The sequence below is a fragment of the Eublepharis macularius genome, chromosome 19 (genome assembly GCF_028583425.1).
Source record: "Eublepharis macularius isolate TG4126 chromosome 19, MPM_Emac_v1.0, whole genome shotgun sequence".
NCBI lineage: Eukaryota > Metazoa > Chordata > Lepidosauria > Squamata > Eublepharidae > Eublepharis > Eublepharis macularius.
The window spans coordinates 17,253,482-17,268,881 of NC_072808.1; the positions used below are offsets into that span (position 1 = coordinate 17,253,482).

Sequence of the window (15,400 nt, forward strand, 5' to 3'; positions counted from 1 at the left end):
TGGCCAGAACTCCACTGTGCTCCAAGGCCATGACTGCGAATCTCAGAGTCTCCCCACAGAAAATCCTGCTCTGGAATTTAAAGCCAGTCCAATCCATGCCCCTTGGAGACAGTAGAAATATGGGCTGTTTCCACACTACTCACCTTCATCCGGAGCGCTGCAGAACGTTGCGAAAAAAATGTGGAAGATAGCGTCTTCTCGTGCAAGTTTTGCACGATGTCACGCAAAACCCGCGCAAGAAGACGCTATCTTCCGTGGGGTTTTTTGCAACATTCCGCAGTGTTCTGGATGAAGGTGAGTGGTGTGGAAACGGCCACGGAGTAAAATTCTTCAGAAATTTTCTGATTGAGAGCCTTGCTACAAGTGACATTTTATACATGAAGGATAAAGGATCATTTTCGCAAGTCTTTCTGGGAACTGAAGTTCCTCTCCCCCACCCCTTTTCCTTCTGTTCCTTCCCCTCGCTGCCTGAAGAGACAGAGACACCCTACGGCAACATCAGCTTTTGCAAATAATCTTGTGGGGGGGGGGAATGCTCCGGAAAAAGCTGAGAAAGTTGCAGCTGCCTGCCCCAAAGATCATTGAGAGCAGGCTTGTGACTGGAGAAACGATTTGCAAAAGTTGCTGTTGCCGCAGGCTTTCTCTGTCTCTTCAGGCAGCGAGGGGAAGGAACAGAAGGAAAAGGGGTGGGGGAGAGGAACTTCAGTTCCCAGAAAGACTTGCGAAAATGATCCTTTATCCTTCACGTGTAAAATGTCACTTGTAGCAAGGCTCCTAGATACCTGTTATGGCGGAAGTAAGATTGCAACCAAGTGCACAGTGGTCTTCTGGGGAAGTCCTTGTATCTGTTGGAAGGAAGAGCTACACATGCGATGGCATGTGCTCTCTAGTTGTCACTGATCTCCCTGTGGAGGGTGGTTCCACAGGTTGCTGGAGCACCTGGAGTTGGTTTTCCACAGAGTTGAGCCTGGCTTCAGGTACAGAGTTACTGAAACCTACAAGACCATTGCTATGAGGGGCATTGCCCGGGAAGAAGCTTGGGTGGGGTTAAGACCCTATCGTCTTGTTTAGACTATGAAGGATGTGTTGATCGGTTAGAATCTGGGCAGCACATGCTGGTTGTGCAAGAAATGAAATTATTGATTCTTGAGATTTTGAGTCTCCCAGTTGTTGCCACTGATATATGGCCTTTTCCTTGTCCTTAGTTCTTGCTAAGATATCCTCTACTGGTCTCCAAAAAACTTTTCCCCATAGAAAAGAAGCATGGCCGAAATGAGTCGAAACTAGAGATGGGCACGAACCGGAAAAACGGCGGTTCGTTGCAGTTCATGGTTCGTCGCGTTTCATGAACCATGAACCACGAACAGGCATGAAATTGCCCTGTTCGCAAAGTGGTTCATTTGGTTTGTGAATACACCACTTCCGGATCAGCAGAAAGTCTGCAGAAAGCCCACCCCCACCCCCTCATTGCCTAGGAAACTGATTGATCTGTGTCAGGCTGTCTGCAATGAGAAACCAAAAAATGAACCAAATGAACTGCCTTAAAAGTCATCGCAATTCGTCATGGTTCATCAGAAATGACCTCTGACAAAACCGCTGGTTTGTGAACCATGAACCAGCCCAATTCATGAGGACTTTTGGTTCGTATTTTGGTTCGTGCCCACCTCTAGTTGAAACGGTAAACAACATACCAGGCTTTTAGGTATAGACAATGCTGGAGCACCACAACTGAAGACAAGATTCCTGAGGCAAACATTTATTTATTTTTTGTTTAAAAAAAACTTTTTTGTGTAACCAGTGCTTTAGATTCAAGAGGGTAAATCTGAGATATGAATATGGGGAGAAATTATCATCTCCAAGCAGAATACCAAGAATACCCATACAGATGGGAGGTCAGGCGCTTGTGCGGCTCCTAAGCTAAGAGGAGGATGGAGTTTTAGGCAGCAGTAGGGGTGACAGCAGCATCTTTGGCCACGTAGCATTGGAAACTAGGTAAGGTGTGTAAGACACAGGAAGATATGGCAGAGTTACTGGTGGGGCTGCCAAAATATGCACCATTAAAGCCGTTTGCACACGAGTCCCCCATGGAGAGCTCTGTTGATGGAAGGGACTGTCAGTCTATGGGGACCTTGGCAAGAGCTTTTGCTTTTCTGACTGGGAAGAGAGTTTTGCACAGGATTTGCCCTGGGTGAATTTGTTTTGGGGGGCAAAGTCACCTGTACTAGATCTCATTCCCATTTTCAGTCCTGTTTACCCATACGGGCCCTGAGAGGGGTCGCTGCAGTGAATTGATTGACTTTCCTCGATATCCCAGCATCTGGCTGACAGCTTGGAGAAGCTGGTCATGGTCCCTCTCCATTCTGGACAAGCGGTGTTCCTGCAAAAGAGACAGAAATTGCAAGCAGCTGTTGCCCAGGAGCCCCTCTCTCCTGTTCTGGACTATGTCAGGTTCCTGCATTACTGCTTAAAGACACACTAAAGACCTGTTTCCTGATTACCCTGCATGTGTGGACTCTACTACACGTGTCTGTTTCCTGTCTACACTATTATCTCCTATGGACTATGCCTGTTTCCTGTCTCTGCTATGGACTATGTTGTTTATGCTGTTCACTGCCTCCATGGACGCCTGCCTCACCTGGGCCCAGAGCCATGCTGTTAGCAGCCAGGTGCCAGCCAGGGAGACCCTCAACGAGCCTGGCCAGGCGCCCCCTCTCGTGGGCCGGTCACCAAGCTTGCCCTCACTACCGATCAGCCTGCTAGCAAGCCTCAGTCATGCCCAGGTGGCAGCCATGTTGCCAGGCAGCCAGAAGACCAGCCTGAACAGCCTGCTTAGAGAAGCCATTTCGTGGAAGCGTGCAGACCACGTCCACAGCGGCCAGCCTCACCCTGCTCTGCATATCTTGATAGCTGCCCCGGAATGGAAGCTAAAGTGCCAACCATCCTAAGCACTTAATGGACGGATCTCAAAGCAGCCTCCACATTCCAGAGCTGATGACATCGTGACCCAGCCCAGTGTCCTGGAACATCCATTCAACCCGCCCTCTGTCCCCTCTTCCCAAGGTGTCACAATAACAATCAGATTCTAAAGTGGCCCATCTAGGGTAGTTATAGAGCCATTAAAACCTTTGTTTCACCCGTGAGAATCACAGGGTAAGGCACCAGCCCCAGGGTACGTTTTGGGGTATTTAAGCCAGCCTCCCCGGCCATGTAGCACGCATGCCATTCCTATCCAGACCCCTTGCTGTCACTGTCTTGGATCTAGTGCAGGCATTAGTCCATCCCGTCTTGCTGCTACGTCTTCCTTCCATGCCGTGACTAGGTGTGTATACCCAGTTCTGTAGCTCTCAAGTGGGTGCTACTGCTCATGCAACCGTCTCTATTTTTCCTACTCTGTGTTTCTTAGTTTCTTGTACGTATCTTGTATGTGTGTGCTAACTTAGGCATACGCAACACTATTTAGTAAAGACACGTTTTTTTGTTATTAGTCTGCCTCTTTATTACACGAGTGTTCTGGAGAGGGACCCCGGTATAGTTGGTTAAGATCCGCACTAAATTAAAACCCAGACTGCATGCTAATTCCCCATTGAAAGAGCAGTTCTGGTAACACAGCGGTGTTGATTAATAGGGGGAAATCCAAATGCAAGAGTAGTCCTTAGTAAAAACAATCCAAAGGAGTAGCAAGTAGAGATGGGCACGAACCGAAATATGAACCAAATTTCGTCACGAACTGGGCCGTTTTTTGGTTCACAAACCAGTGGTTCATCAGAGGGCATTTCTGATGAACTGTGACAATTTTTGCTTAATTTTTAGTTCGTCACTGCAGACAGTCCAGCACCGATCAATCAGTTTTCTAGGTAACTGGGAGGGGGGGGATGGGCTTTCTGCAGATCTACTGATCCAGAAGTGACGTATTCACAAACCAAATAAACCGGTTCACGAACCGGGCAATTTTGTGTCAGTTTGTGGTTCATGAAACACTATGAACTACGAACTGCAATGAACCACTATTTTCCTGGTTCGTGCCCATCTCTAGTAGCAATTACTAGAATTCTCCCGAACACTTATTTGTCCAGCCAACATAAATTAAATATGCTTAGGAACAGGAAAGGAAGTAGCTTTCCATCTCTAACCCCGGGCGTATAAAGATATTAAAATTATGGTTATAGTACAGCTTTTAAATTTCATACATGTGTTAAACAGTACAGCTTGAATTATTTGATTTATTTATGTTACTTAGCAGTCTGCCTTTCCCGCTAGGACTCAAGGTGAATTACTGAGTGTCAATACAATCAACAAGACTGGAACATCCAATATATAATTTGTATAGTAGAAATTCAGAGACAACCTGAAAGATGGGCTGCTCCTACAGAGAGATTTCCCCCTGCATGGATAACAGAAAGCCCAGCAAGAAAGGATAACTTCATGCCCAATTTGTGCATAACTTCTCTGGTACTTGCCCACTCCCTTGCTCCCTGTTCACTTGCCCTCCACTTGCCCTCCACTCGATCACTGTGGCGGGCAAGTGAACAGGGAGGAATACATGTGAGTCTGTTCACTTGCCATTCAAGTGTCATTCGTAGCTTGGCCCTGAGTGAGGCAGGGATCCCGAATACTCTTACCAGACATTTGGCCTTCTCTTCAGTGCTTTGGAGTTTCTCTCGATCCTTCTTCCAGGCATTCTCCACAGCCAACACTCTGTAACAGAAGAGAAGGCAGTGTAGAGATCTACTCCACTCACCTATATCCTGCCAGTTAGCCTTGGGCAGCCTCAGCCTGCCTTTTGCCAAGTGAAAACAAGAACTTACAAGGATTCCACGTTAAAGGCATGGAGCGTACTTTTCGCACCAAGCACCTGACTGCCCTGGGCCACTCGTGTGCCCCCTTTAACGGTCCTGCAGCTCAGGTTCTGCCTTTCCCAGGTGAGTGATCCAGCTCAGCCACCTGTCAGTTTTACCAGAACATTTGGAATGTATATATTACTCCACTTCTCAGGGCCAGATCTAGTGTTGCCAGCGCCCAGGGCAACCCTTGTCCGGCTTTTCCCACGTGCGCACACAGCACTTTCGTGACATAATCATGCAGGGCAGGGCGTGCTGCCCATGTGGCAAGCCAGCCGACCCAGTACACGGTGCACTGCAGAGCTGGCGGCGGCAGCGCATGCCTGCGCTGGAGTGGCTGGCTTGCTGTGCGGGCGGCTGAGCTCAGGGCTGGAAGGCCCTCTGCGCGGTTTGCCTGCCCCACTGATGGGGCTCCCTGTCCTGTGCATGCAGCAAGCCAGCTGCCCCATCGGCGGGACATGCGGAGGGCCTCCCAAACCTGTGCTCAGCCACCCACACTGCCACCACCAGCTCTGGCGCGCTCCCAGCGGCTGGCAGCCGTGCCCGGTGCCCCCTCTTTGGCGGCACCGGGGGCAGGCTACCCCCTGCCCCCCCTCGATCCGGGCCTGCCATTTCTGCACAAATACCCTGGCAGAACAAATCAATTTTATATTTCACTCTTGCTTGGTAACTGTTATAATGAAATATCTTTTAAAGTAGCTAGATTTTGTGCCCGGCTGGCATGCTTATAATTAGGCAGAAGAATATGGTTTTATCCTAGCAATTTTAATCAAGACCCATATTTTATATACAGTATATTTGTATATCTATATCTTTTTACATCTATGACCTGAATTTAATGTATATGTCCCAATGACTTTGATTTTGACTTCCGAACTCAGTTCGTAACAATAAACTATACATACTCAGCTGTCCACACATAGCACATTTGGGTGTTCAAAAGGAAAGGTGGCTCCAGGTTCATCCTGGAGAGTGGGGGAATCCCACAGAGTGGTCTGCTCACCATCTAGAGGTGATCCCACTGGCCCTCACATTTTAAGTCTGAAACCATGTCTGCCACCACCTAATTCCTGACTTCTGTATACTCTGGGATTCACTCTTTCTCTACAAGTGGAAATATACATTACTAAGTACCTAGGGATGTTCAAGTTTCACGTGTGACCCATCCAATTCCCATGCAGTCGCTCGCACAATCACTCTTCAGTTTGCTCCGCATGTGTACATTCATGTGTTCTATATCAGTTCCTCCTCAACCAGTTCCCCCCACCTCCCACATCTATTCATTGAAATGCAGATTGTGACACTTTCTCACACCTTAAAGAAATCCAAATCAGCAAGTCAAAGGAGCCTACAGTACTTGGTCTCACAGCGGAGGACTCACTTGCAGATGCAATTGCACAAAGGGAGCTCTCATGAAAGCAGCATTCACATGCATCAAGCGAGAACAGCCTGCACATGAATTGAGGACCGCACATAAAATCCTGCACGTAAGCATCCCCAGGTAATTCACAACGTGTATTTCCACTCTAAATTTTATGGTTACATCTGGACAGTCTTGCTTCATGTATTCCCTATTGACATCTTCCCCGAATCCCAGGATAATTTGGTGTTCGAACAGGAAATCTAAAGAAAGCTGTGCCCCTCCCTTCTCCCTCTGCCACTGCGTGCACATAAATCCATGTGTTGCTGTATGAAGCACATACCCCTATTCATCGCATGTAACAATACACTTCAGAGAACAGAATGTAAGGACATGTACATGGAATAACTTTTAAACAATATCCAATGGCTGAAAATGTGTTGTCTTCAATGGCGCCTGAATTGGTCACCTGAAGTTGATGCTTCATTTTCATCCCACAGCAGAGTTGCCTTTGACAGTTAGTTACACAGTCCAGCTCCTCTGTTGTCCATCCTTACCCCCTCCTTTCTTTCCCCGGTCTTTGTTCACCCGCACTCACCTATCCAGGTCTCCCACATGTCCAGGGTAAGACAGATATTCCAGAAATCCATCCAGTGTCTGAGCCAGGGTTTTATGGTATGGTGTGAGACTGGCATCTCTGGCAGAACTGATCAGACTGGAGATGGATGGAGACCCCCCTGAGTGAAATATCTCTTTAGATGGCCTGTGCCCTTGTCTCAAGTTGGTTGTATCCCAAGCTTCTGTAGGATCGCTGTGCTCTGGTTCTAAATAGATGTCTTCTATAGACTACAGTCCAGTAGCACCTTTAAGACTAACCAACTTTATTGTAGCATAACCTTTTGAGAGCCACCGCTCTCTTCGTCAGATGTATGCATCATGCATCTGACGAAGAAAGCTATGGTTCTCGAAAGCTTATGCTACAATAAAGTTCGTTAGTCTTAAAGGTACTACTGGACTCTTTACTATTTTGCAACTATGGACTAACACGGCGAACTGGATCTATAGACTAGTCATGCAGTTCTTTGGGGTGAATTTTGGGGGATCCTATTGTTTTTTTACCTGCTGTTGAGTTGTGCAAAGCAGCTTTCTGCATCTTCCAGCCTCTTGTAGAGGATCTCTTCTTGCTCCTGAAACCTGGCCTGCTCTTCCAGGAGCCTTTGGTTCTGAGCAGCCAGTCTCTCCCATTGCTCCTCATAAAGTTTCTGCTTGTCCTTGGCTGAGGTCAGCTCCCTCTGCATCTCTTCCATCTGCCTCCCATACTGTAGGGAATGCAAGGGATCCTGTTAGACCAGCCAGGGCTTTGCACAGCACATTGCAGATGGCAAGGACAAGGAGCTCAGAGGCAGGACTCTCCAGCCCAGGCAGGAGAATGAGAACCAAGCTACAAGTGAGGCCTGACACAGGTTGGACACTTGTCAGCTTCCCTCAAGTTTTGATGGGAAATGTAGGCGTCCTGGTCTTGCAGCTGTAATGGAAAGCCAAGCTGTAAAACCAGGACGCCTACATTTCCCATCAAAACTTGAGGGAAGCTGACAAGTGTCCAACCTGTGTCAGGCATCACTTGTAGCTTGGCTCTGAGAGCCACGTCAGAGCCACAGAGGAGGGGGATGTGGAGGTCTGTTCTATTCTCATTGATGCCTCGGGGTCAAGCAAGATGTAACTGGCATCCTTCTGGTCACCATGACGATGCCACTGCCATTTAAAAGTCCTTTAAAAATGCCTTAAGGGCCTGATCCTGATCAGGTCTGCAAAGCAGCGCTGTTCCCCCCCATCATGCCTTTTCAAGTGCCATGTGGTGGAGGGGGATGCAGCCATTCAGCACAGTAAAAGGCATAGGGAGGGAAGGAATAAGAGCCCTTGCAGCGTTTTGAAATGGCTTTAAAATGGATCCAAGTTGGCAAATAAGCTCAGTTTCAAGCAATCGTGTTCCTTTGAAGTTTGAAGTCTCTTTGAAGTTGCCGTTCTCCTTTGAAATTTGAACTTCAGTCCCATTGCGGCAGAGAAACGCCAAAGGAAAGTTCTGACTTGAGATCGTTGAAATTCAGTTTATTTGCAAATTTGGAACAATAGACACCTTCTCCCCTGGGCCTAATAAGGACGTTGGATTTTTCTCTCACCGCAGATGCTGATGTTATGCTTTTCATACCCCTGCTCTAATTACTATACCTTATATCCTTAAATGCCCCTCTCACCATCCGTCTGGACAAAAAACGTACATACTTCCACTACTAAATGTATCCGAAGAAGAGAGCTTTGACTCTTGAAAGCTGGTCTTAGTTGGTCTTTAAGTTGCTACTAGACCTGAATATTGCTTTGTTGGATTATGTGGTCATGGGTGCAAACTCGGTTTCAAATGGCACCAAAAGCTTCTGGGGCAGAGCAAGTCAATTTTCTTCTCACCCACCCTTTCAATGAATACACGGGACATCTGACACGTGAAGAACACGTGTCGAGAGATGGAATGTTAGTCGGGAAGGGTAGTTTAAAAAGACAGAACCAGCGGCAGGGCAAAGGCTTTGCTATACACTGGAGCTGTGGGAAGGGGCTGTGAAATGCCAGAAGGGAAACTTCAGCCCATTAGAACTTCTCTAGGTCCAAGTCTGACTCTGGAAGGCAGCTCCAGCCCATTTCCATTCTTCACTGCCCTCTGGTTGCCATCCCACACAGTTTTAGACTGGAGAAGAGAAATTGGCAGGGCCTTCGGAGAGATGAAGATGAAATTAACAAACCCTCTGAGGAGCGATCTTTGCCAGCTCTGCCTTTTTAAATTACACTTCTCAGCTAACATTGTGTCTTCCTACACATTTAGAGAGGCTTTTTAATACAATCTGTATTAAAAATTGTGGCATATGGATAAAGAGGAGTTAGGCCTTTGCCCCATGCCCTTTCCCTGACCTGAAGTGGCCCATGCGTGGAGGTGCACAGAGATGTGCTTTGCTCCATTTGAGGTTGCATGTGTAGTGTTTCTACAATGGGGCAAAGAACAATGCCTCTGTGAGCTAGGCTTACTTCCATCTTTGAAGCAAAAATTGACTTAAATGGGTGGGAAAGGAAAATTTGCACAGAGTCTCAATGAGATGGGAAAGATAACAGCCCCTCCAGTTTGCAAAGTGTGTCCTGCAAAGCGCCCCCCCCCCCCCGGTTAGGGTTGTCAGTCTCCAGGTGGTGGCTGGAGATCTCCCAGAATTACAACTGATCTTCAGGTGGCAGAGATCAGTTCCCTTGGAGAAAATGGCTGCTTCGGAGGGTGGACTCTATGGCATTATATCATTCTGAGGCCCTCCCCAACCCCCACCCTTTCCAGGTACCACCCCCCAAATCTCCAGGAATTTCCAAACCTGGACCTGGCAACCCTAGGTCCTGGTCCCAAATGTTACTGGAGGAAAAGATGGGCTTAGGAACAACCTCCCTCAGCTTTATTTTCCTTGGAATATATGGCTCTGCCTAAAGTTTGTGACAGGTCTCAAAAACCTCTGCTGGGTGAAGAAATTCAACCACTAGACCTGATCGATTTGTACCCCAAATCAGTGGCGTCTTTTCTGCTTCGTAAGGCTGAGAGATAAGCTACAAAAATGCCCCCTGCACATTCCTAGGCTTTGGTCCCATTGTGGCAAAAGGCTGTACCAGCTTCCGTGGCACCCACCCCTCCATAACGGCCCCTCGGACTCTCTTGACGCAACATCCAGGGTTGAGCTGCCTTTTAGCATAATGTACAAAATTGCTGACAAATATTGCATGGAAGTTTGGTTGCCCACTGTCCTGGAGTCCTGTCCCTTGAAGAGAGGCTCGATGTGTGGCAATGGGCAGCAAAAGTTGGCATAGAGGTCAATAACACCCCCTGGCAAATAACATCCCATTAAGCCTGTACTGGAGAGGCAGGACGTTTTTCTACCAGCCAGTTAGCAACCCTATTTGGAAGATGGACACACGCGCACATGCACGAGGACAAGCATTAACAGTGTGCATGCTTTGAAGTGTAGTCTCTTTCTTATATGCCCCAGGTCATTCTAATTACCACTTTGGGGTCAGGAAAGGTTGGCCAGGTATCCTTGAGGTCTTTTGCCTTCCTCTGGGCACAGAGCAGGAGCCGCTGGGGGAAATGAGGGAGGAGATAATTGTGAATTTCCTGCATTGTGCCGGGGGTTGGACTCCATGTCCCTTGGGCGCCTTTATCTTTCTAAAGGGTTTGGGTGTGTGCATATGGCAGCAGCTACAAAGGAAAGTGTGGGTCCCCCTCTCAGGTGTGGACTGAGCAGATATCAGAGTGGAGGAAGCTGGAGTTCCACTACCTGTTCCAGGGACTGCACGGCACAAAAGCTACTCTGTGTTTCCGCTGCCTCTTCAGAGTATCGCAACCAGGGAACGGTAGGTTTCCGGGGCAGAGATCCGGAAGGGTGCAGCTTCGATGTCTCCTAGAACACATGCAAGGTAGTTAGGCAGGTTCTGAGAGGGACATCAGATCACAGATGCTAGAGAAAGGCGATTGATCCAAGGAAGTTAGCTGTGTTAGTCTGTAGTTGCAAAAGAATCCGTTTTGTTGTGAACAGCCAGGAGGCAGCTGCCAGATAAGACGCTCCTAACTGAGTGTAAATTCTCTCCTGTCTGAAGGACTGTGGATGAAAGACAGATAAGGTCAGACACCTCTGCATTGTGATATAAGGAAGCTTATTGCCAATAGTGAAATAAAGCTTACCCTAATTGTAAACAGCTGGCTGGCTGCTTGGAAATGCCTGCGGGGAAGCGACCACAAATGAAAACAGGGGAGTACTTTTTGTCAAAAGACTCCACTTTATTTGCTATACCAGTCTCTAACTGTTTTGGCCCCTTAGCTGATGATGCCAGCGCTGCTAATATGCCAGGTGAGGCGAAGGAGAGGGGAGAGCTTACCACACACCTGTTGCAGGGGTCATGTAATGAGGCAGATGCAAACGATTCTGAAAACACTCTTGCTGACCTAACTGAGCTAACAGCCAAAACAGTGGCACTCATTCTTGATAAACTAGAGGAGATTGGAAAACAGCTTGATTTTCTATTGCTGAGGTTTCCTGGGCTGAACAAGGGGACCCAGGGCCACTCTGGTGCAAATGAAACTCCTTATGGCAGGATACTACAATCTGCCCCCTCTGCTACTGTAAGAAAGAGTGATGAGCCCCAAACCGCTCAATTACAATCACAGCAGATAACTCAGCACTTAGTTCGACAACCAACTAAGATTTGTCTTTCGGTCTGTCGGTATAGAGGGACGACCCCAAGATGGGACTCTGTGAGGAAGGCCACAGACCACCTGAGGAATGTACTCAGTGGAAATTGCTGCTCAATTGACCTCTCCTCGGTAGAAGTCCTTAATAATATGGCTCAAACACAAAGAGTCATTCTTTCCTTTAAGAGCTCTAGACTCCCAATGAAGATTCTATCTTAAAATCTGGCTTAAGGCAAAAGGGGATCTTTCCGACGAGAGTCTTTGTGAATACAGTTGTATCCCTCTTGATTATAGACCAGCCTAACCTGAAAGACTGCTCATGTATTGAGAACCAGTGTGAAAACCTGACGACAGAACCCAGACAACAAGACCTAACAACCTGTGAAGATTCTACAGAGCAAGAGCCAAGACCTGTCACCAGTGTAATTAATGATGCCTTACCCGTACTAGACATAATGCCTCCCTTATTCACCCCTCTGGATAATACCGTATTGGATGAGGAAGTTCTGGAATCCTTTAAGGCCCTGCCTTTAGACGAGCAAAGGAAGGTCACGGACAGACTGGAAGCCGTGGGAACTAAATTTTTAAAGAATATGCTGGACAATTCTGGTCCCTCTACCAGTTCAATGGTAGGAGTGGAAGCACCATCAGCACCATTAGCGAACGCCGAGTGTACTGAGATTCAAGTCCAAGCAGTTGTCCACTGACTTAAGCCTTCCGGATTCCTCTCTTCAACTGTGCAAAGGGAGGGTGGGGCTTCTAGCTCTAAGAGCCAAGCTACAAGTGACGCCTCACACAGGTTGGACACTTGTCAGCTTCCCTCAAGTTTTGATGGGAAATGTAGGCATCCTGGTCTTGCAGCTGTAATGGAGAGCCAAGCTGTAAAACCAGGATGCCTACATTTCCCATCAAAACTTGAGGGAAGCTGACAAGTGTCCAACCTGTGTAAGGTGTCACTTGTAGTTTGGCTCTACGTCTCCAGGCACAGAGAACTCTTCCCGGTCGGCTGGCTCTATCAGTAATGGATGTGTTATTCTCGATGAGAACAATTCTTTAGATCAACTTGTTGAGATGGACTGACGCCCAGAGAGACCTTCACCCATGTCAATTAAATTTGTCTCTTGGAATATAGCAGGGTGGAGGAATAAGGCCAAAGACCAGGACTTCATAGAATATCTTAAAACCTTTGATATTGTCCTTCTCCAGGAGACTTGGACCCAAACTCCTTTATTTCTTGAGGGATTCAGATCCTACTCCCTTCCAGCATCTAGGACCAGTAGTAGTGGACGCCCTCGTGCAGGCCTAACCATCCTTGTCTCCTCTAGTCTTGATTTAAACTCTACTAATCTCCCAGGCTGCCCTCCTATTGCTCAAGCCATTATGATAAATTGTGGAAGCTCTCCTTTAATAATACTAAATATTTATATTCTACCTTCCTCTGATAGATCTATTTTGTCCTCCTATTGAAGCAGTCTGGCTGCCTATCTCGAACAGCTAGAACAAGAATTCCCCTGCATAGAAATAATCTTAGCTGGAGATTTTAATGCAAGAGTTGGTAATAATATTTCGTCTCTTTTTAGTAATTTGGGTCTTGATCAGGATACCTTGTTGCTTTTATTTACTCCCCCAATGAGACGCTCTAAGGACACTTGGTCAAATCCTGCAGGCTTGAAGCTAGCACAGTTTTGCACCTAATTCTGTAAAATCTGGCTGAATGGTATGACAGGCTTTGACAAATCATCCAATCCAATCCTAGCCATTTAATCGTGTCCGATCCTTGGCTACTCGGTAGATCGTATCCCTCCAGGCCTTTCTGTCTCTGACTGCTTCTTTCAATTCCTTCATGTTCAGTCCAGTGTCTTTCATGATGGTATCCAGCTAGCGGGTTCTTGGTCTTCCTCTCTTCCTCATTCCACTCACCATTCCTAGCATCATTGATGTTTCTAGTGAGTTGGCCCGCATTACGTGCCCGAAATAGCTGAGCTTCTGCTTTGTAATCTTCCCCTCCAGAGACATGTCAGGTTTTATGCGTTCCAAGACAGCTTGGTTTGTTACTTGTGCTGTCCAAGGGATCCTCAGGAGTCGTCTCCAACACCACAGTTCGAATGAGTCCAATTTTCTCCTGCCCGTTTTTGTTAAGGTCCATGTCTCACATCCGTAGGTTGTTATAGGAAACACAACGGCTGTGACCAGTCGGCGCTTGGTGCTTATTGTGACATCATATGAGTATACATATATTTCTACAAGGGGCTGCAGTGCCATTGACTATATTTTAGTCTCCCCTTCTTTTAGGTCACGTGTCTCTGGCTTTACAGTTCGAGATCAGATTCTTAGTGATCCTTAACCCCTGATTTGTGTCTTTGACATTAAGGGGAATTCCTCATCAGCTCTGACTCAGAGTCAAGCTACAAGTGACGCCTTACCCGGGTTGGACGCTTGTCAGCTTCCCTCAAGTTCTGATGGGAAATGTAGGCGTTCTGGTTTTACAGCTTGGCTCTCCATTACAGCTGCAAGACCAGGATGCCTACATTTCCCATCAAAACTTGAGGGAAGCTGACAAGCGTCCAACTTGTGTCAGGCGTCACTTGTAGCTTGGCTCTCAGGATGTGGAATTTCTGTCTAGGATTCCACGATCTCCGGATCTTGGACATAAGACTCTGGAGGTACTGAAATCAAACATTAGTTTAGACCTTAAATCTGCATTAATAAATTCTTCTGATCCCTTAGAGGTGACACAACTCTATGGGAACTTGTTAAATTTCATTACAGAATCCTTAAAACAGGATTCCAGAAGGGCTGTACCAAAGCAAGTAGCAAGTTCTCAGGTGGCTGTGTGGTTTGATGGGGAATGCAGGAATATAAAAGCCCATCTACATACTTTTTACCGTAATTTTCGTGATTCTGCAGCTACCTGCTTGCCAGTGGAGTATCAGAAAATTAAAAATCATTTACACCAGGGCAAAGCTCGAGGGGATGTTGAAACTGTTTCCCATGCTCTTCTCCAGTGCCCTTTTTACCTGGCGCCGCACCGGGATCTTCTACACCCTATATTAGCCCAACTTTCAGAGTTTTCTGATGATTTTAAGGTTCAGTTCCTGCTTGACAACCCAGGTGGGGAAATAAGTGAAATAGTAGCAAAGTTTCTCTGCAGTGCCATGGCTATACGCCCTGACAAGTAATAACCTATACTGATTTTGCTACACTGTTGCCCTGTTCCTATCTGTAATTTTAATCTCATTTTGTATGGAGTCTCTGTATTTAAAATTTTATATTTTATATAATAATAATTATAATTATAATTATAATATGTTTACTGCTTTTCCAGCCGAAGCCATAAGCCATACAAACACCAACAAAATATGAACTGTACACTTGAACATACCCAATTCACACAGACATAACTCGTCATTATCACTTTAAACTATCTAAACTCATGAAAATCTTGTTTCTTTATCACCGTGGCTAAAAAGGAAGCCACTATAGCAGGAAAGTTATCAGACAATAACACTGAGATTGCCCAAGGAAGGAAGGGAAGCTTTTCTTTTAACATAATAGGAATAATAAATCTCTCTCTTTCCTTACTCCACTTAGGGCAAAAAAATATTATATGATCCAAGGTTTCTAACTTTCCTTGTCCACAGTCACAGTTTGTGACTATTTTATATATGCCAATAAAGGCTTGCTTGACTGGCAAAAGAATCCAGTAGCACCTTTAAGACTAACCAACTTTATTGTAGCACAAGCTTTCGAGAACCACAGCTCTCTTCGTCAGATGCTGACAAAGAGAGCTGTAGTTCTCAAAAGGTTATGCTACAATAAAGTCGGTTAGTCTTAAAGGTGCTATTGGACTCTACACTATAGAGGAAGGTGGCAGATGCTGAGTCTGGTCCAGTTCTTGTCACACGACAGGGTCCACGATCTGGAGTGTGCCTGAGAGGCAAC

At 46.6% G+C, this 15,400-nt stretch overlaps 1 protein-coding gene across 1 annotated transcript in view; it reads right to left on the minus strand.

The window, feature by feature from the left end:
* Window positions 1-1,753: 1,753 nt before the first annotated feature.
* The window catches only part of RASAL3 (RAS protein activator like 3), a 54,139-nt gene continuing 40,492 nt past the window's right edge, over window positions 1,754-15,400 (minus strand). Inside the window, exons 16-19 of the mRNA XM_055003270.1 lie at window positions 10,548-10,670; window positions 7,318-7,517; window positions 4,620-4,695; window positions 1,754-2,377 (exon numbers count right to left, since the gene is read on the minus strand). Coding sequence (XP_054859245.1) covers window positions 2,222-2,377; window positions 4,620-4,695; window positions 7,318-7,517; window positions 10,548-10,670 — 555 coding nt within the window. The 3' untranslated portion in view covers window positions 1,754-2,221. The remainder of the gene's footprint in view (window positions 2,378-4,619; window positions 4,696-7,317; window positions 7,518-10,547; window positions 10,671-15,400) is intronic.